Here is a 20,266-nt window from a genome sequence, read left to right as displayed (position 1 = left end):
GGGTTTCTCAAATCTTTTTAGGCCATGCCAGATCTCTTCTGAGATTCCCCAGCCCTCACTTGGGAGGGGAGGATGGGGGCTCTCTATGTGGATGGCCGCCTAGGCGCCCCAGGCAGGGCTCCTGCCAGCTGAATCCAGGAGTCCAGCTGGAAAGAACTCTTTGGCCCATGTTTCCTCTCATTCTAGTCTTCTTTCTCTCTCTCTCTTCCTTCTTGCCTAACCCCCTCCTGTTCTTCAGTTCAGTTCAGTTCAGTTGCTCAGTTGTGTCTGACTCCTTGAGACCCCATGGACAGCAGCACACCAGACTTCCCTGTCCACCACCAACTCCTGGAGCTTGCTCAAACTCATGTCCATCAAGTCAGTGATACCATTCAACCATCTCATCCTCTGTCATCCCCTTCTCCTCCTGCCTTCGGTCTTTTCCAGCATCAGGGTCTTTTCCTATGAGTCAGTTCTTTCATCAGTTGACTAAATAGTGGAGTTTCAGCTTCAGCATCAGTCCTTCCAATGAGATGGTAGAAGGGGTGAAATCACTTTTAGAATCAAACCCCATACCTGCCAGAGACATTCAGAGGGCTCAAACAAAACCCTGCGTGTACCAGGACCCGGGGACTCCACAAGAGACCGAGCCAGACCTCCTGTTCTTACCTGTTCTTATTTTCTGGGATTTCCCTTTCTGCCCTGAGCAGATTTTCCCCAGTTCTCATTTCTCAATTCTGGTGTCCTCTCCTGGCTCCAGGCCTGTGGAAGTCTCAAACTGGAAGGGACATCTAGTTTGAGAAGACAGGCCCCATCTGTCTCCCTGTGTCTGGGAGCTTCCCCTTCCCTCAGTCCTGGGACAGGGTGTCTCTTCACAGTTCTTTCTGCCCATTTGTGTAAATCTGCCTTGGAACTTGCATCCTCTGGCAGAGGATGGTCATGGGGACAGCAGCAGCTCCAGTTTTGTGCGTGCAGTGCTAATGAAGAGTGGTCATTTTGCATCAGGTGTGTGTGTGGCCAGTGCCCACGGCACCAGGGAAGGTGGGGTAGGCAGAACAGGAAGACTCACACCATGGGGCGAGGTGCTGTTCAAGCATATGTAAGCATGCAAATAAGCCAGGGTTTCTGGGGGTGGAGCCTCCACACAGGCTGTTCCTATGGACAGCTGGGTGGTGGCAGATTGGATTTGCGCTACCTCTGCAAATAACCAGAGATGGGAAGCAGTAGAACTCTTGTTCCTAGAAGACTGATTAAATAAATTCTGATACACTCTTAGAAAACAAATCTATGCAGCTGTAAAAGTAATTATATCTCTTTATAGAGAATCATAATCCAGTGAACAAGAGAAAGAACAGAAGTGTGTATAGGACACCTCCACTTGTGTTTTACAGGGAAGTATCACATAAGTACATATTTTCATATCTTAGAAATGTGTATTCAGAAGACATGGGTAACACTGGTTGCTGCTGTGGAGAGGAACCAGGAGACGGGGACTCAAACGGGAGGCAACTTAGTAGTATAAACCCTTTAGAAATTTTTCTCTTGAAACATCCCGCCCTTGCCTTCTCCCACAGAGTCCACAAGTCTGTTCTATACATCTGAGTCTCTTTTTCTTTTTTTGCATATAAGGTTATCGTTACCATCTTTCTAAATTCCATATATATGTGTTAGTATACTGTAATGGTCTTTATCTTTCTGGCTTACTTCGCTCTGTATAATGGGCTCCAGTTTCACCCATCTCATTAGAACTGATTCAAATTTTTGAATTTTGAACCATATGACTATATTAATATTCATTTATTATTGTTAATAAATGGGCTCAACAAGATTTGACTCTGTTCTTTAAACTAACTTGTGTTTTAGGAAGGGGTAGGGTACGGAACGGAGAAGGCAATGGCACCCCACTCCAGTACTCTTGCCTGGAAAATCCCATGGACGGAGGATCCTGGTGGGCTGCAGTCCATGGGGTCGCTAAGAGTCGGACATGACTGAGCGACTTCACTTTCACCTTTCACTTTCATGCATTGGAGAAGGAAATGGCAACCCACTCCAGTGTTCTTGCCTGGAGAATTCCAGGGACGGGGGAGCCTGGTGGGCTGCCATCTATGGGGTCGCACAGAGTCAGACACGACTGAAGCGATTTAGCAGCAGCAGGGTACGGAAAGCTAAAGTGTTTGAACCTGGAAAAATGGGGGTGGCCTCTGGTGACCCCTTTGCCTCCACTTGTCTGTACATGTACAAGAAAAATGTTAAACCTCAGTCAATTTCTCTTTTGCTGTCTCTCACTCACTCTGTCTCTCTTCAAAGAAGGGGAATGAGAAGCAATGGGGAGGGGTGACTTCCACCTGCTGGAAGCCCAGGCAGGGCTGGGAGGTGGACAGGAAACAGATTTCAGGTGCTGCTCAGCTTCTGACCTGAGGGAGTCACACCCAGGGAGCACACACAGCACAGAAGCTTCTTCTCCCTTCTGTCCTGCTCCAAGCCCAGGTTCACTGTTGGGTCAACAGTGGATGGAGATGAGTCTGTGAGCTGGAGAGAAGCTAGGTTCTGAAGAACAGGGAGAAAGACCTCAGTCAGGAGAGAGGGCCCATGATGGCTGGATGCATTTATAACTTGGCCCAAGGTGGAAGTTCACAGCCAGGGTTCCAGGCATTCTGACCTGTGATGATCCACCAGTCCTGCTCATGGGATAGGGAGAGGGTCTTTCTTACACTGCAACTCCCAACTCCTTCCAGTTTGTTACTTTCCACCCCCTAAATGTTTCCCTCCAGTGACTCAGGGAGCTCAGGGCCTCCAAGATGTTGAACTGGCTCAGCCCTTCAGTCCCCCAGCTCCCTGCAGGTGCTTTGTGTTCTCAGCATGACTCTGCAGGCTCCTGTGCGTTCCTGTAGGATTCTGGTTGATGGGGGAGCAGAGGACAGTGATGAGGGCTTCCCAGACTAGAGGAAGGAAGGAGCAAATCCTGCTGGAGGGTTGTGCTCAGGTGCGTTTTGCTTGCAGCCACATAGCCAGGAGAAAGGTTGCGTCTGCATGAGGAGAGAAGCCCAAGGACAGTCCCTTTCTGCCCCCGTCACATCTTCCTCTCCTCCCTCCAGCTGTGTCTCCCAAACCCAGCCCTCCTCCACTTTGTGCCCCAACCTTGAACCTGAGTGTTTGATTTGGAACAAGAAGACAGAGGCTGACGTGGACCACTTAAAGTCCAGGTTTCTACCGTGGTCCCACCTCCCGAGCCTGGTTTGACCATTGCCTGTACCAAACCTCCACTCCCTGCCAACCCTCTTTCCTTGGCTGCTTGTCTTGAATTTACCCAACATGCCATCGCCCAGAAGGACCACCCAGAGCCAGGAACCTCCAGAGACTGAAAGAGGCATCGAGCACCCAGGTCCTGTCTGTCTGTCTTGCACTCTATATTCCACTTGGAGAGGCTGAGGACAACCAGGAGTTTTAGAGATGTTCATCTTCATTTTTCTGTCCTTGTGGACTCTTCTGGTAATGGGCAGGGAGGAAGGTCCTGCTGGGAGTGAGAAGGGAGTTGGGAAGCAATGTCATCCCAGTCTGCCTTCCCGCTGCTCCTCTGGATCCCCCAGTGCCCAGCCCTGGACACAGCCTGACCAGAGCCAGCTGTTTGCAGACCTGAGCCGAGAAGAGCTGACAGCTGTGATGAGCTTCCTGACCCAGAAGCTGGGGCCAGACTTGGTGGATGCAGCCCAGGCCCGACCGTCAGACAACTGCGTCTTCTCGGTCGAGCTGCAACTGCCCCCCAAGGCGGCAGCCCTGGCCCACCTGGACAGGGGGAGCCCCCCACCTGCCCGGGAGGCACTGGCCATCATCTTCTTTGGCGGACAACCCCAGCCCAATGTGACTGAGCTGGTGGTGGGACCGCTGCCCCAGCCCTCCTACATGCGGGATGTGACTGTGGAGCGTCATGGGGGCCCCCTGCCCTATTACCGACGCCCCGTGCTTCTCCGAGAGTACCTGGACATAGACCAGATGATCTTTGACAGAGAGCTGCCCCAGGCTCTTGGTGTCCTCCACCACTGCTGCTCCTACAAACAAGGAGGAAGGAACCTGGTGACCATGAACTCAGCTCCCCGTGGCGTGCAGTCAGGGGACAGGGCCACCTGGTTTGGCCTCTACTACAACATTTCCGGGGCTGGGTTCTTCCTGCATCCCGTGGGGTTGGAACTTCTGGTAGACCACAAGGCTCTGGACCCTGCCCAGTGGACCATCCAGAAGGTGTTCTTTCAAGGCCGCTACTATGAGAGTCTGGCCCAGCTGGAGGAGCAGTTTGAGGCTGGCCAGGTGAATGTGGTGGTGATCCCAGACAATGGCACAGGTGGGTCCTGGTCCCTGAAGTCCCAGGTGCCCCCGGGTCCAGCTCCCCCTCTGCAGTTCCATCCTCAGGGCCCCCGCTTCAGTGTCCAGGGCAATCAAGTGGCCTCCTCATTGTGGACTTTCTCCTTTGGCCTCGGAGGTTTCAGTGGTCCTAGGATCTTTGACATCCGCTTCCAGGGGGAAAGAATTGCGTATGAAGTCAGTGTCCAGGAAGCCTTGGCCATCTATGGTGGAAATTCTCCTTTGGCCTTGAGAGGCCGGTATGCAGATGCCAACTTTGGTTTGGGGTACTTTTCCACACCCCTGAGCCGTGGGGTGGACTGTCCCTATCTGGCTACCTATGTGGACTGGCACTTCCTTCTGGAGTCCCAAGCCCCCAAGACACTACACGATGCCTTTTGTGTGTTTGAGCAGAACGAGGGCCTGCCCCTGAGGCGACACCACTCAGATTTTCTTTCCCACTATTTTGGGGGCGTTGTGGAGACAGTGCTGATCTTCAGGTCTGTGTCCACGATGCTCAACTATGACTATGTGTGGGATATGGTCTTCCACCCCAATGGGGCCATAGAAGTCAAATTCCATGCCACAGGCTACATCGGCTCAGTGTTTCTCTTTGGTGCTGCCCGAAGATATGGAAACCAGGTTCGGGAGAACACACTGGGCACCGTCCACACCCACAGTGCCCACTACAAGGTGGATCTGGATGTAGGAGGTAAGACATGCTGGTGGAGGCAATGATTCCAATACAAGAGCCTGAAGTCTTAAGCCTAGATTTAAAAGTTTTCACTGTGCCAATTCCCTGGTTGTCCAGTGGTTAAGACTCCACATTTCCACTGCAGGAGGCAGGGTTCCATCCTTGGTTAGGGTACTAATATCCTGCTTGCTGGGAGGATAAAGAGAAGAAAAATCTCTTTGAAACATTAAAGATGTAAAAGTATATGAATAAATATGAAAGTTATCAAACTCCTCAGAGATTTTCAACCTTAGTTATTCCCTCATGCTTAAAATAATAATTCTTTCTTTTTTAAAACTCTGCACCTGCAGTTCTAGAATATATCACAGTATGTGATATGTATGATACTGTACAGTGGTGGTTTAGTTGCTCAGTCGTGACTGACTCTGCGACCCCATGGACTGTAGCCCGCCAGGCTCCTCCATCCATGGGATTTCCCAGGCAAGAGTAATGGAGTGGGTTTCATTTCCTTCTCCAGGGAGTCTTCCTAACCCAGGGATGGAACCCACATCTGCTGCATTGGCAGGTGGGTTCTTTACTACTGAGTCACCTGGGAAGACCCATGGTAAGATATAGTGGTATAGATTTTTTACTGAAATTTTTCAATCATAATGTACATATATTTCTCAGTTCTAATTTCTCACATAACAACATATTACATTCATGCAAACAACAAATATTTACCAAATGCATATTTGTGCCAAGCACTGCAGTAAAACAGTTTAACAAAAGAAACCACATCTCTGCTTTCAAAAGGCTTAGGTTATAATGGAGGAGTAGGGACCACATGAAGAGCTCCTGGCAAATGTGAGAGCAACCTTTTCTTTTTTTAACTGAAGTTTAGTTGATTTACAATGTTGTGTTAATTTCTGCTATGCAGCAAAGTGATTCAGTTGTACATACATATATATATATATATTCTTTTTCATATTATTTTCTATTATGGTTTCTCTCAGGATATTGAATACAGTTCTCTGTGCTATGTGGTAGGTCTTTGTTATTTATCCATTCTACATATAGTAGTTTATGTCTGCTAATCCCAAACTCCCAATCATCCCTCCCCCCCAGCAACCACAAATCTGTTCTCTATAGCTGTAAATCTGTTTCTGTTTCATAGATATGTCAATTTGTGCTGCATTTTATTATTTATAAGATTTTTTAATTGGAAGATAATTTGTTAACAATGTGTTAGTTTCTACTGTTCAATGATGTGAATCAATCGTGTGTGTGTGTGTGTGTGTATACATATATATATATCTCCTTCCTCATGAGTCTCCCTCCTACTCTTTCCCATCCCATCCCTCTAAGTCATCACAGAGCACCTGGCTGAGCTCCCTGCAGTATATAGGAACTTCCCACTAGTTATTTTACACAAGGTATTTCAGTGCTACACTCTGAATTCATCCTACCCTCTCCTTCCCTCGCTGTGTCCACAAGTCAGTTCTCTATGTTTATGTCTCCATTCCTGCCCTGCAAATAGGTTTAGTTCAGTTCAGTCACTCAGTTGTGTCCGACTCTTTGCAACCCCATGAACCGTAGCACGCCAGGCCTCCCTGTCCATCACCAACTCCCAGAGTTCACTCAAACTCATGTCCATTGAGTCAGTGACGCCATCCAACCATCTCATCCTCTGTCATCCCCTTCTCCTCCTGCCTCCAATCCCTCCCAGCATCAGGGTCTTTTCCAACGAATCAGCTCTTCACACCAGGTGGCCAAAGTATTGGAGTTTCAGCTTCAGCATCAGTCCTTCCAATGAATGTTCAGGACTGATAGATATCCTTTGGGATGGACTGGTTGGTTCACCACTACCATTTTTCTAGATTTGATATATATTTGTTAATATACAATGTTCGGTTTTCTTGTTCTGACTTACTTCACTCTGTATAACAGGGGATAGGTTCATCCACCTCAGTTCAACTGACCCTCACTTGTTCTTTTTCATGGCTCAGTAATATTCCATTGCATATATGTATTACATCATCTTTATCCACTCACCTGTCAATGGACATTTAGGTTGTTTCCATGTGTTGACTGTTGTAAATACTGCTGCTATGAACATAGGGGTACATGTATCTTTTCAAATTATAGGTTTGTCTGAATATATGCCCAGGAATGGGATTGCTGGATCATATAGTAACTCTATTTTTAGGTTTTAGTGTAGGAGGGTTCCCTTTTCTCCACACCCTCTCCAACATTTGTTGGGAAATGCTTTTTTCTATTCTTTTATTCTGTTCAATATGGTAGTCACTAGCCACTTCCATTGTGTTTATGTGTATCTCACATCTTCTTAATCTAATCGTCAGTTGTTGTACTTGGGTTGCTTCTAAGTCTTGGCTATCGTAAATACTGTGGCTATGAACTTTGCGGTGCATGTATTTTTTTTGAATTACAGTTTTCTCCCAGGCCCAGAAGTGGAATTTCTGGATCACGTGGCAACTCTATCTTTACTTTTCTGGGGAACCTCCATACTGTTCTCCTTGGTGGCTGCACCAATTTACATTCCTACTAACAAAGTAAGAAGGTTCCCTTTTCTCCACACCCTGAGAGAAAGATTTTTATGCTTATCCTCTTTGTATCTCAGTTTACTTAAGTATAAAAATGGTTTAACAGTGCATTTCTCATAAGATTGTTGGGAGGATTAATGACTATTTGAAGACATTTTTTCTTTTGAAATAACTTTTTTGTTTTTGGCTGAGCTGGGCCTTCATTGCAGAGCATCGTCTCTTCGTCATCACGGCTGGGCTTTCTCTAATTGTTCTAGAAGCTCGCGGGCTTCTCTTGTTGTGAACAGGCTCTAGAACGTGAGGGCTCAGTTAGTTGTGGCTCTTGGGCTTAGATGCCCCAGGGCATGTCAAATTTTAGCTCCTTGACTAGGGATCAAAGCTGCATCCTATGCAGTGGAAGATGAATTCTTAACCACTGGACCACCAGGGGAGTCCCTGAAATAACTTTAGATTTACAGAAAAATTGCAGACATTATACAGAGTTGCCATATATCCTTCATTGACTCCCCTTAATGTTAACATCTTACAGAAAAACAGGACAGTCAAACCCAGGAAATTAACATGACTACAATACTATAAATGGCAGACCTGATGAGAATTTTATCAGTTCTTCCACTGATTTCCTTTCTCTGATTCAGGATCTAAACCAGCATCCCACATTGCAGTTAGATCCCATCTCTTTATGGTCTTCTCCAATCTGCAGCAGTTCCTATTATTTATCTGTTTGGCTGCGTCCAGTCTTAGTTGCAGTACGTGGGGTCTTCACTGCATCAAACGGGATCTTTTGTCGCAGCCCACAGCCTCTCTTGTGCCAGGCACTCTAGAACATGAGGGCTCCATAGTTGCGGTGCGTAGGCTTCCTTGCCCCACAGCACATGAGATCTTAGGTGGGGTCTTTGATCCCCCCAACCAGAAATCAAACCCATATCCCCTGCATTGCAAGGCAGATGTTTAACCACTGGACCACAGGGAAGTCCCAGGAACTGACACTTTAGAAGATATTAGTTAATCATTTTGTAGAATGTCTTTCGTTGAGTTTTCTCTGATACTGTCTCATGGTTAGATTGAGCTTGTGTTTTTGTTTTCATTGAGTTTCTTGGGTAAGAAAACCACAGGAATGACACTACACCCTTCTCAGAGCATCGTATCATGGGATACATCTTGTCCTTATGTCTTATAGCCAGTGATGTGGGACTCAAGCACTTGGTTAAGGTGCTGTTTTCCAGCTACCTCCATTGCAAAAGTTACTGTTTTTCCACTTGCAATTAATAAATATTTGGGATAAATTTTTGATGCTGTGCAAATATACTATTTGTTTTCTTCTCAAGCTCTTGTCTACAAATGTTAGCATCTATTGGTGGATGCTATGCAAATATACTATTTCTTTTCTTCTCAACTCTTTCTTCTCATGCTCTTGTCTATGAATATTAGCATCTATTGGTGGATTTTTCCTGCAACAGTGATTATTACTGTGTCATTTACATTTGTCTCTTTTTCTTGATACATTTATTCATTGGAATTTTCCATAAAAAAGTGTTGTCCCTCCATTTTATTTATATATGTAATTATTTATTCACAACTGTATGGACTCCTGGATATTTTATTCTAAGGGTTATAACCCCCTACTATCATTTATTTTTTTCCCTAAATTGTTCCAGCTTTGGTCACTGGGAGGGCCTTCAGTTTAGTTTCTGTGTCCTGCTGACATGATTCCCTCCTTTTTTGAGCACTTCTTTACTCTTCTGGCACCACAATATGTTCCCATTCCATCTTGTATTTTCCCTCTTCTAACCCTTGATTCAACCACTTCTCCAGGAATCTCTGGTTTCTTTTACTGGAGAATAGTATTTAGAAACCAAGATCTGGGTACCAGGTGTGCTCATTATTCCTGGGATGTCATTGCTTTTAGGGTCTTTTATTGGACTTAACTAGAAAATATATGTATGTATTCTAACTGACACACATGTATTTCTTTATCTCTACATCCAAACTAGGACAACTTTTAAAAAAAATGTACTTGTCTATTTATTTATGGCTTTGCTGCGTCTTTGTTGCTGTGAGTGGGGTTTCTAGAGCTGCAGTGCATAGGCTTCTCATTGTGGTGGTTTCTCTTGTTGCAGAGCACAGACTCTAGAGTGCAGACTCAGTAGTTGAGGTGCACGGGCTTAGTTTCCCCGAGGCATGTGGAGTTTTCCCAGACTAGGAATTGAACCCATGTCCCCTGAATTGGACAGGGAAATCCTTTAAAAAAAAACACAACAAACTTTTTATTGGAGAATAACTAATTAACAGTGTTGTGATAGTTTCAGGTAGATAGCAAAGGAACTCAGCCATACATATACTTGTATCCCTTCTCCCTCAAACTTCCCCCCATCCAGGCTGAAAAATATATATGCATTTATTTATCTATTTGGTAGCACCAGGTCTCCTGTGAATTCTTAGTTGCTTCATGTGTATCTAGTTCCCTGACCAAGGATCAAACCTGGGCCCCCTGCATTGGGAGCTCAGAGTCTTAGCCACTGGACCACTTGAGAAGCCCCTATGGCAAACCTTAAAGCACGTATAATGGTGTCTGATACACGTGGAGAACTATTAGCTATGATTGTTATTATTATCCATATGAGTTTGCTTGTGTGGCTGTACCAGAAAAGAGAACTCTTGGCCTGTAATTATCATCTATAAGTAGAAAGGCTTCCCCAGTGGCTCAGATGGTAAAGAATCTGCCTGCAAGGCAGGAGACTCTGGTTCGATCCCTGGGTCGGGAAGATCCCCTAGAGAAGGGAATAGTTATCCACTCCAGTATTCTTGCCTGGAAAATTTCATAGACAGAGGAGCCTGGAGACCTACAGTCCATGGACTCACAAACAGTCAGAAATGGCTGAGCGACTAACACGCATGTAAGCAGAAACTGTGGAGTGTGGCCTAGGAGCAGTAATTCACAAGAGGAAACAGGCTTTGCTCAATCAGTCTCTGGTCTCCCTAACCTTTTGAAGGTATGGAGGGAGCTTCTGGCATGTTTTAGCTTACTGCTCTTTGGTCTCAGATCACTTAAGTTGATTCCTAATGTGGAACCCAGCTGGACGCCAATAAATTCGTTCAAAACAAATATGCAGGCAACATACTGTGCCTAATTCCTTGCCCCAAACAATAGAAAGCACCACTAAGCCCCAGCTTAGTGTTGGGCCTGGGGTCTGACTTTCCTTCCCGCTGGCCTGCATGTCTGCTGTCCATGAGTGGTGGAGCCACTTGATGTTGGTTTCCTCTGGGTACTCATGTATAGTCAGTGTAGAACCAGATTGAGACCTAGGTCTCTGGCACTGCCATGAAACTAACCATGTGCCCTTGGTGACAGACTGGGGCATATCTAAGCCTCGGTTGTCCCATCCATAAAATGGGTTGTTGTGCAAGTAAAGCATCAATCCATGTAAAGCCCTCAGCACACTGCCTGTGTAGAACTCCTCCAAGTTCAGGAAATTGAACTACTGCTGTGATTATGTTCATGAGAAGGCAGTTCTAATGATGGAGCTTCAGATATGATATGCAAACCTTTTCCTCGGGTCAGAAAGAACCTAACTTGCACATCGTCTGCTAGACTGCTCTAACCTCAGGTAAACTACCCTACCTTCAGCTCCACAGAAGGAGAAGGTCAATGGAAACTCAGTCGTAGGGCATCTGGTGTTATTACCAGAGATGATGTCCAGAAGAAAGGCCTTCTCCAAATCTCTGGATCAGGGACATCCTGGGGAGAGGGGAGGGAAGCAAGGGACACAGTCCAGCCTTGTCTTTGGCTCCTACTCTGAAGCCAGGAGCAGGCAGACTCCAGAGGGGGCAGGGCAGCTGCCTGACTCACTCTCACTCCCCCCTTCTCCCCGCTCCACTCCCGCAGGACTGGAGAACTGGGTCTGGGCTGAGGACATGGCTTTTGTCCCCTCGGCAGTACCCTGGAGCCCCGAGCACCAGATACAGAGGCTGCAGGTGACCCGGAAGCAGCTGGAGACAGAGGAGCAGGCTGCCTTCCCCCTGGAGGGGCCTCCCCTCGCTACCTGTACCTGGCCAGCAAGCAGAACAACAAGTGGGGGCACCCTCGGGGCTACCGCATCCAGACGGTCAGCTTTGCTGGGGGGCCACTGCCCCAGAACAGCTCCATGGAGAGAGCCTTCAGCTGGGCAAGGTGGGTGATGGGATATAAGGGAGGCACTGGGGGAGGTGGATGGTACAAAAGGCTACGTGTTGCTGGGAGCCCAGGTTCCCCACCTCCCATGGGTGTGTGTACACACTCACAACCACACATTCTCACACACATGCATTCCTACAGCCACAATCTTAGGCTGCTCAAATTGAAGCCTACTGGGTGAATGGATGAATGGAAAGATAGATACTGAATCAAATGTGGAAAAGCATTTAAGGCATCAGTAGATTCTATGAGGTGGGTGTGTGGGTGTTCACTTTACTACTCTTTCAAGTTTTCTGTATGTTTAAAATGTTCATAATCAAGGTTGGAGAGGAGAGACTTCCCTGGCAGTTCAGTGGTTAAGACTTCACCTTCCAATGGAGGGGTTGTGGGTTTGATCCCTGGTCAGGGAGCTAAAATCCCGTATTTCTCATGGCCAAAAAGCCAAAACATGAAACAGAAGCAAGATTATAACAAATTCAATAAAGACTTTTAAAAAAATGGTCCATATAAAAAAATCCTTATAAAAAAAGATTGAGTCAAAATAGTTATTAAAAAATCCATAAACAAATGCTGAAGAGGGTATGGTAAGAAGAGAACACCCCCATACTACTTGTGGGAGCGTAAACTGGTACAGCCACTATGAAGAACATAGTATGGACGTTCCTTAAACACTGAAAAATAGAACTACCATACGATCCTGCAATCCCTCTCCTGGACACATACCGAGAGAAAAATATGATCTAAAAGTATACATGCACTCCAGTGTTCATTGCCCACTCTTTACAGCACTGTCTGCAGCCAAGACGTGAAAACACCTAAATGTTCGTTGACAGAGGAATGGATAAAGAACATATCGTACATATACACAATGGAATATTACTCAGCCATTAGAAAGAAGTAATGGCTTCAGCTCCTCAGAAGGAGAAGGTCAGTGGAAACCCAGCCACACAAAATAATTGTTTAAGGAGTATGTTCAACCTAATAGAATCAAATTTCTTTAAGTACCTTGGAAGAACACCCTAACATAAAATGTATGAAATTTAACCACCAGTGGTCACTTATCTCTCAATAAAACGGGGGTAGGGGCATTGGTAGGGTGGAGGACATTTGCGGCAACATGAATGAACCTAAAGACTGTCACACTGATTGAAGTAAGTCAGAGAAGGAGAAATATTGTATGACATCCCTTACATTAGAAACCTGAAGAAAAAAAATTATGCAAGTGAACTTATTTACAAAACAGACTCACAGACTTAGAGAACAAACTTATGGTTGCCAGGAAGGAAGGGTGAGGGGAAGGGATAGTTGGGGAGTTTGGGATAGACCTATACATGCAGCTATACTTAAAATTGGGCTTCCCTAGTGGTCCAGACTAAGAATACACCTGCCAATTCAGGGGACACGGGCTCGATCCCTGGTCAGGAAGCTAAGATTCCCTCATGCTGCAGGGCAACGGAGCCCGTTCACCACAACTACTGAGCCAGCACTCCAGCCTCTGAGCCGCCACTATCGAAGCCCTCGTGCCTAAAGCCCGTGCCCCACAATGAAGACTAGCTCCCTGAAACTAGAAAAAGCCTGAGCTCACAGCATCGAAGACCCTGTGCAGCCAAAAATAAAAAAATTAAATGGATAACCAACAAGATCCTACTGTGTAGCACAAAGAAGTCTGCTCAAAGTTATGTGGCAACTTGAATGGCGGGGGAGTTTGGGGGAGAATGGATACATGAATGTATATGGCCAAGTCCCTTTGCTGTCCATCTGAGACTATCACAACATTGCTAATTGGCTATACCCCAATACAAAAAAAAAAAAAAAAAAAGGCTGAAGGAGGGAAGAATAGAGGAAGAAAGGAGCACAGTTCTGAGGGAGTCCTCCCTAAAATCCAGGTACATGAGATACTGAAATTGACCCAAGATGGGAATCAGGCCCTGTTTGTGCCAATGCATGCAGGCCCAGAGTCCCATGTGCATGGAGGCATGAGTCACAGTCCCACCTGAAGTCTGAACGATGGTCTAGTAGATGTTTGAGATACATGATATTGAACACATGCAGGAACGTTGTGAGAGAGAGTGGGAAGTGGACAGAGGATGATAAAGAGGCTGGGCACCCTAAGACCTTTGTGCCTCCTTTCCCCTTTGTGTCTTCTCCTCAGTGCAGCTTCAGGCAGCAAGATGAGTCGATGATCTTGTGGGTCTAATCCAAACCCCCTGCAGGTACCAGCTGGCCGTGACCCAGCGAAAGGAGGGGGAGCCCAGCAGCACCAGCATCTATAATTTGAACGACCCCTGGAGCCCCACCCTGGACTTCAGTGACTTCATCAACAATGAGACCATTGCTGGGCAAGTGAGTCAAGTGGGGTCCTGTGGGGGTGAGGGAGGAGGCAGAGGGAGCCAGCATGAGCCTCCTCTCTCCCTTCCAAGTAGAATTCTCCAGGGGTCTTTAGGACTCACTAAGGAAGAAAGTGTTATGATTTCACATTTTTCCAGGCTGATGAGCTCAGTCCTTGCATGTGAGGCCACTGTGGGAGGCAGAGGTGTCCTTAGCAGCACCTGACCTCATGACCCTCTTTCTTCCCCCGCTAGGACTTGGTGGCCTGGGTGACAGCCGGTTTCCTGCACATCCCACATGCAGAGGACATTCCCAACACCGTGACAGTGGGGAACGGTGTGGGCTTCTTCCTGCGACCCTACAACTTCTTTGACCAGGAGCCCTCCATGGATTCTGCTGACTCCATCTACTTCCGGGAAGACCAGGATGCTGGGTCCTGTGAGGTCAACTCCCTGGCTTGCCTGCCCCAGGTTGCTGCCTGTGCCCCTGACCTCCCTGCCTTCTCCCACGGGGGCTTCTCCCACAACCAGGTGGTTCTTGGAATGGGGAATGTGGCTGGGACCCCAGAGCCAGGGGTGGGGATGGGAGGGGACGGGCCCTGAGCTGGGGAGCCTGGGTCCTCTTCTCTCTCCTCACACCCCGAGGTCCTCTCTCTCCCATCGTCCTCCCTTGCCTCCCCCTCCCTGCTGGGAGCATCCTGAATCTGTGATGCCTGAGACAGGAGCTTCTCAGCTCTGTGGACCCCAGCCTGCTGGGTTCCTGTCACAGAAAGGAAAGGAATTGCCAGTGAGGATTCTGGAGTCACGGTTATACTTTCCCCAGAAGACTATTTTTTTAAAGTTTTCAGAATCTTATTCTTTAAATAAGATATAATTCATATACCATGAAGTTCATGCTTTTAACATGTATAATTTAATGGGTTTTAATATAGTCATAAAGTTGCATAACCATGACTACTATCTAATTCTAGAACATTTTCATCACCTCAGAAAGCAACTCCAAATTGTGTTAGCTATACTTTCTATTTTCCTCCAACGCCTTCCCAATTCTATGTAACCACTAAACCTTTCTGTCATGACAAAGGTGCCTAGATCCTGGAAATTTCACATAAATAGATTCATGCAATGAGTGGTCTTTTGTGGTTCGCTTCTTTCCCTCAGTGTAGCATTTCTGAGGGGCATCCATGCTGTAGTATGAGGCAGTATTTCGTTCCTTTCTGGACAAATAATATTCCATTGTATGGATAGACTGTACTATGTTTCCACTTTTTGGTTATGATGGATAATGCTGCCATGAACATTTGTGTACAAGTTTTCATGTCAGTGAATGCCTTCATTTCTCTTGGGCATATACCAGGGAGTGGAATTGCTAGGTCATATAGTAAAAGACATCAACCCTGAATATTCACTGGAAGGACTGAAGCTGAAGCTCCAATACTTTGGCCACCTGATGCAAAGAGTTAACTCACTGGAAAAGGCCCTGATGCTGGGAAAGATTGTGGGCAAGAGGATAACGGAGTGACAGAGGATGAGATGGTTGGATGGCTCAATGGACATGAGTCTGCGCGGACTCCGGGAGCTAGTATAGGACAGGGAATCCTGGTGTGCTGCAATCCACGGGGTCGCAAAGAGTCAGACACGACTGGGCGACTGAACAACAACAAATGGTAATTCTGTGTTTACCCTTTTGAGGAATCACCAGGTACTTTTCCAAAGAAACTGTACCCCTTCCTTTCATTTTTTTTTGGTATAACATAGCATAAAACTTTCACTTCAACTTTTATGCAGCATACTTACACACATCATAAAATGTACCATTTGGCCATTAAAATTTTTTTATTATTTATTTATTTATTTTTGGCTGTGCTGGATCTTTGTTGCTGCCCTGGTTTTTCTCTAGCTGTTGTGAGAGGGGGCTATTCTCTAGTTGCAGTGCACGGGCTTTTCATTGTAGAGACAGCTTCTCTTGTTGCAGAGCACAGGCTCTAGGGCACGTGGGCTTCAGTAGTTGCAGCACATGGGCTCGGTAGTTGTGGCTCCTAGGCTCTAGAGCACAGAATTAACTGTTCTGGCCCACGGTCTTAGTTGCCCGCAGTACGTGGGATCTTCCACGCACCAGGGATCGAACCATGTCTCCTACATTGGCAGGCAGAGTCTTTACCCTTGATCCGCCAGGGAAGCCCTCATTGGGCCATTTTTAAATGTACGGTTCAGTTACAGTAAGTGCCTACAGAAGCTTTCTTGGGCCTCCCCAGCTCCTCTTTTATACTGACTGGGTCTTTAATATGAAGGTAAGGCGTCTACAGACCACTTGTTCTCTGGAGCCCCAGGACAGGGTCCCCACAGGCCTGTGTCCCAGATCTTACAAGGTGCTTCCTTCAACTCCCTGTCACCCTACCTAGCTCCCTCCTTCTCTCTCCTTCCTTCTCTTTCTCCTCCCCCTCCTCTTGCTGCTTGTTTCTACTCTGTGGTATTTCCCCTGCAGTTCTAGGGGAAGTCCCTGCTGCCACAGGTCCCCAAATCCTCACTTCCCCATTTCCTCAGCTTTGGGGTCCTCCTCTGTTCCTGAGCTGAGGATGTCTCGGGCATACAGGGGACTGTGGAGCCAGAGGTGTCCCAGTGGGGACAGTCCCACCTCGTCAAGCAACAGCCTCCAGGGCCTCACATCCCGGCTGCCCCTCCCTGGCCATGGACTTCGGATGGACATAAATAAGAACTGGGACATTTTCCAGAAAGGAGTGTAGGGGCAGGAGTAAGGCCAGGGGCAGGCAGGCCTCAAAGACGTGGCTTTCTCAGGTGCCTCCAGGCTAAGGGAACCTTTGTGGTGTCTGCATCTATAGCTTGCTTTATCCTGTCTAGTGGTTTTTTCTAGAGGGTGCTGTGAGGTCAGGAGGAGATGGATTCTTTCCCCAGCTGGAAGCCATGACTGCAGACCTGCCCCACTGAGAGGGCAGGTCCTGGCAAGGGGGGAGTTCAGGGCACAGAGATTTGGGTCCAGCTCAGCCTGTGACCAGAGGGAAACCGGAAGTTCAGGCTACATGGAAATCCCGTCGTTTCTTGCAGGAGCTGCCGGGACACAGGCTCAACCAGGAATTAACTTTTGGCAAACGGACTGTCACAGAAAGACTAAAAGTCATGGGAGCCACATTCTTGATTCCAGAATATGAGCAGCATATGGTGAAAAGTGGAGCTTCCCAGGCAGTGCTAGTGGTGAAGAACCTGGCTGCCAGTGTAGGTAGACTAAGAGACACGGGTTCAATCCCTGGGTCGGGAAGATCCCCTGGAGGAGGAAAGAACAACCCACTCCAGTATTCTTGCCTGGAGAATCCCACGGACAGAGGAACCTGGCGGGCTGCAGTGCATAGGGTTGCACAGAATTGACTTAGCACGCATGCATGCAAGGTGAAAAGTGCTCAGACTGGGAAGGGGTTAAAGGCAGAGCTGGTTTGCTGTTGGTGATTACTTTTATTTTGCTCCTCACCTCAGTGATTCAGCATTTCTTTATTCTCTCACCCCAGATGAATGTCATATTTTTACTTTCTTGTGTTTTCTTGTTTAAAGAAATTTGAACCATGACAAGTATAAATGCTCTCATCCTGCCCCCTAAACCAATGCTTGACAGGCGGGGTGGGGGAGGGTTAGGGTTGCTAGTCCACCTCTGCTTCTCCACATACAGGGGCAGGGAGAGGGGGCCTGTGGCTCTAGGCTGATGTCTGCTTGGGGGAGCTCTGCTGCTATGTTCACTTGCTGACCAAGGAGTGTGCGATCGGGCTCCCCAGTGGGGTCAGAGGGTACAACTGGAGCTTCCCCAAGGGAGGGTGCACACAGGGAACACTCAAGAGCAGTCATGGAGGTGGTGGCCCTGCTGGAAGCCTCTCCTGGGAACATACCTTTCAGCCAAAAGAGAGAAGCAAGAGGCCCAGAGAGATCCAAAGGGTCAGAGTAGCAAAGTTCGCAGGGAGCCTGGAGAGTGGGAGGGACGCTTGGGAATGTGGCCCCTCCGGGACTGTCAGACTTACACCTCGAGCACTACACACACTCACACACGCATACGCACACACAGAGTCAGTGTGAGCTCCCTGGCCTGGCATCTGAGGGGTGCCGGCCCCATGTCTTCACCCTTCCACTTGGCCTATGCCAAGGGGTGACCAGGTTTTCTCCACTCAGGCCCTGCAGGCGGGTGTCTGCAGCTTCTGCCCCTTCCCCCCTCCTTACCTGGACCCTGTGAAGGCAAAGAGCCTGTAGTGTTCTCAGTGGAGCTTGGCTCTCAGTTACCTTCCCACTGCAAATTATTTTTCTTTAGCCAACTGCCCATTCACCTCATTAAGAAGGGTTTATATTCTTAATTTGGGTGCACATATTGTTTAACATGGGTTTAACATGGGGCTTTCCCAGTGGCTCAGAGGGTAAAGAATCTGCTTGCAATGCAGGAGACCCAAATTCTATCTCTGGGTCAGGAAGATCTCCTAGAAAAGGAAATGGCAACCCAATCCAGTATTCTTGCCTGGAGAATTCCATGAACAGAGGAGCCTGGCGGGTTGCAAAGAGTCGGAAATGACTGAGTGACTAAGCAGCAGCGGCATTGTTTAACACATGAACTACTTTGTTAATAAAATTGTTCATTCATAGAAGAAAATGAATACTGCAGGGACTTCCCTGGGGGTCCAGTAGCTAACGCTCCACACTCCCAATGCCGGGGGCCTGGGTTTGATCCCTGGTCAGGGAACTAGATCCCACATGCCACAACTAAAGATCCCAAATGCTCTAAGGAAGATAGACAATTCCATGTGTCACAACTAAGATCCCTCGCAGCCAAACAAATGTTAAAAACAAACAAACAAAAACTACCAAAAGTCATTCTTGATGCTTGTAACAACCACAAACATACACCTTGGCCATAGTCTGTGGGCCAGGATATGATGGGGGAGCACCCCCTTTCTCAAGGACCCTCAAAGAATATGATATCTCAGCTTCTCCCACTTCTCCCATTGAATGGAGCCAGGATGGTGGCGATGACTCTGGGCTAGCAGATTTCCACCTGCTGCCTCATTTATTCCTCACAACTGCCTTGCTGCTGCTAAGTTATTTCAGTCGTGTCTGACTCTGTGCGACCCCATAGACAGCAGCCCACCAGGCTCCCCTGTCCCTGGGATTCTCCAGGCAAGAACACTGGAGTGGGTTGCCATTTCCTTCTCCAATGCGTGAAAGTGAAGTTGCTCAGTCATGTCTGACTCCTAGTGGCCCCATGGACTGCAGCCTACTAGGCTCCTCCATCCATGGGATTTTCCAGGCAAGGAGCACTGGAGTGGGTTGCAATTTCCTTCTCCATCACAACTGCCTTAAGAAGCAGATATTGTTATTCCCATTTTACAGATGAGGGCTCAAAGATTCAGAGGGATTATGTAACTTGCCCCAAGTCACCTGACTGGTAGGCAGTGGGGCTGGGGTCAAACCCAGGTCTTCGTGGAATCATACCTGACTCCTTCCTCCACACCATTGCTTTTCTCCACTGCCTGGCAGCCTGGTTAAAGAATTAAACAATGTAATGCTTGAGAAGCACTTGGCACCTGATCCATGAGAAGTGACCCTCTAGGAGAAAAATCAGACTCAGTGGACCAGAGCAGAGATCTGCAGTTGCCTTAAAGCAAAGCCTCTCAACCTTGATCGGACATTGAAATCACTGGGGAGCTTGTAAAACCCCACACACCCAGGCTGCCTCTCAGCCCAATAAAATTAGAATTTCTGGAGATGAAGCTCAGATATTAGCAGCTTTTTCATTTATCCCCGCTGATTCTAACGTGAAACCAAGGTTGAGAAAACCGCAGGACAGCAGTTCCGTTGCAAACCTGCCAGAGGAGGCTGACCAGAGAATCTAAAAAGAGTGAGGCTGTCTGAAGGCCCTGAAAAGGAGCATTACAGAGCCGGCCCTGGCAGGGACAATCCACCCATGTCTGGAGCAGACGATCCGGCCCACAGCCAGGACTTGTCCAGCCCTGGAGGCGCAACAGCCACGTGGATGGAGACTCCAAGCCCTCTCAAATCTCTCTCATGACCAACTGCTGCTTCTGAATTGCAGCTCAGTGGGCCAGCTTCCCACCACATCTCAGTCATGGAAATAAAACGGGCAAGTCAGTCATGGCTCTTTTGTAGAAGGTATGCATGTATCTTGTGTAAATTGGTATTCTGTAAATGTAAATTAATATAGATTGATCAT

The 20,266-nt window shown here is 47.5% G+C and overlaps 1 protein-coding gene across 1 annotated transcript; it reads left to right on the top strand.

The window, feature by feature from the left end:
• Nucleotides 1-63: 63 nt before the first annotated feature.
• Nucleotides 64-15,181, top strand: LOC110133836 (primary amine oxidase, liver isozyme-like). The gene is given in 5 exon segments (XM_020888064.2): nucleotides 64-5,026; nucleotides 11,438-11,581; nucleotides 11,584-11,722; nucleotides 13,939-14,068; nucleotides 14,308-15,181. Coding segments are annotated over 5 exon segments (2,358 nt in total). The 5' UTR covers nucleotides 64-3,429; the 3' UTR covers nucleotides 14,656-15,181.
• The last annotated feature ends 5,085 nt before the right edge of the window (nucleotides 15,182-20,266 follow it).

The sequence above is a fragment of the Odocoileus virginianus genome, chromosome 17 (genome assembly GCF_023699985.2).
Source record: "Odocoileus virginianus isolate 20LAN1187 ecotype Illinois chromosome 17, Ovbor_1.2, whole genome shotgun sequence".
Classification (NCBI taxonomy): domain Eukaryota; kingdom Metazoa; phylum Chordata; class Mammalia; order Artiodactyla; family Cervidae; genus Odocoileus; species Odocoileus virginianus.
This window is presented reverse-complemented; position numbering and strand designations above follow the sequence as displayed.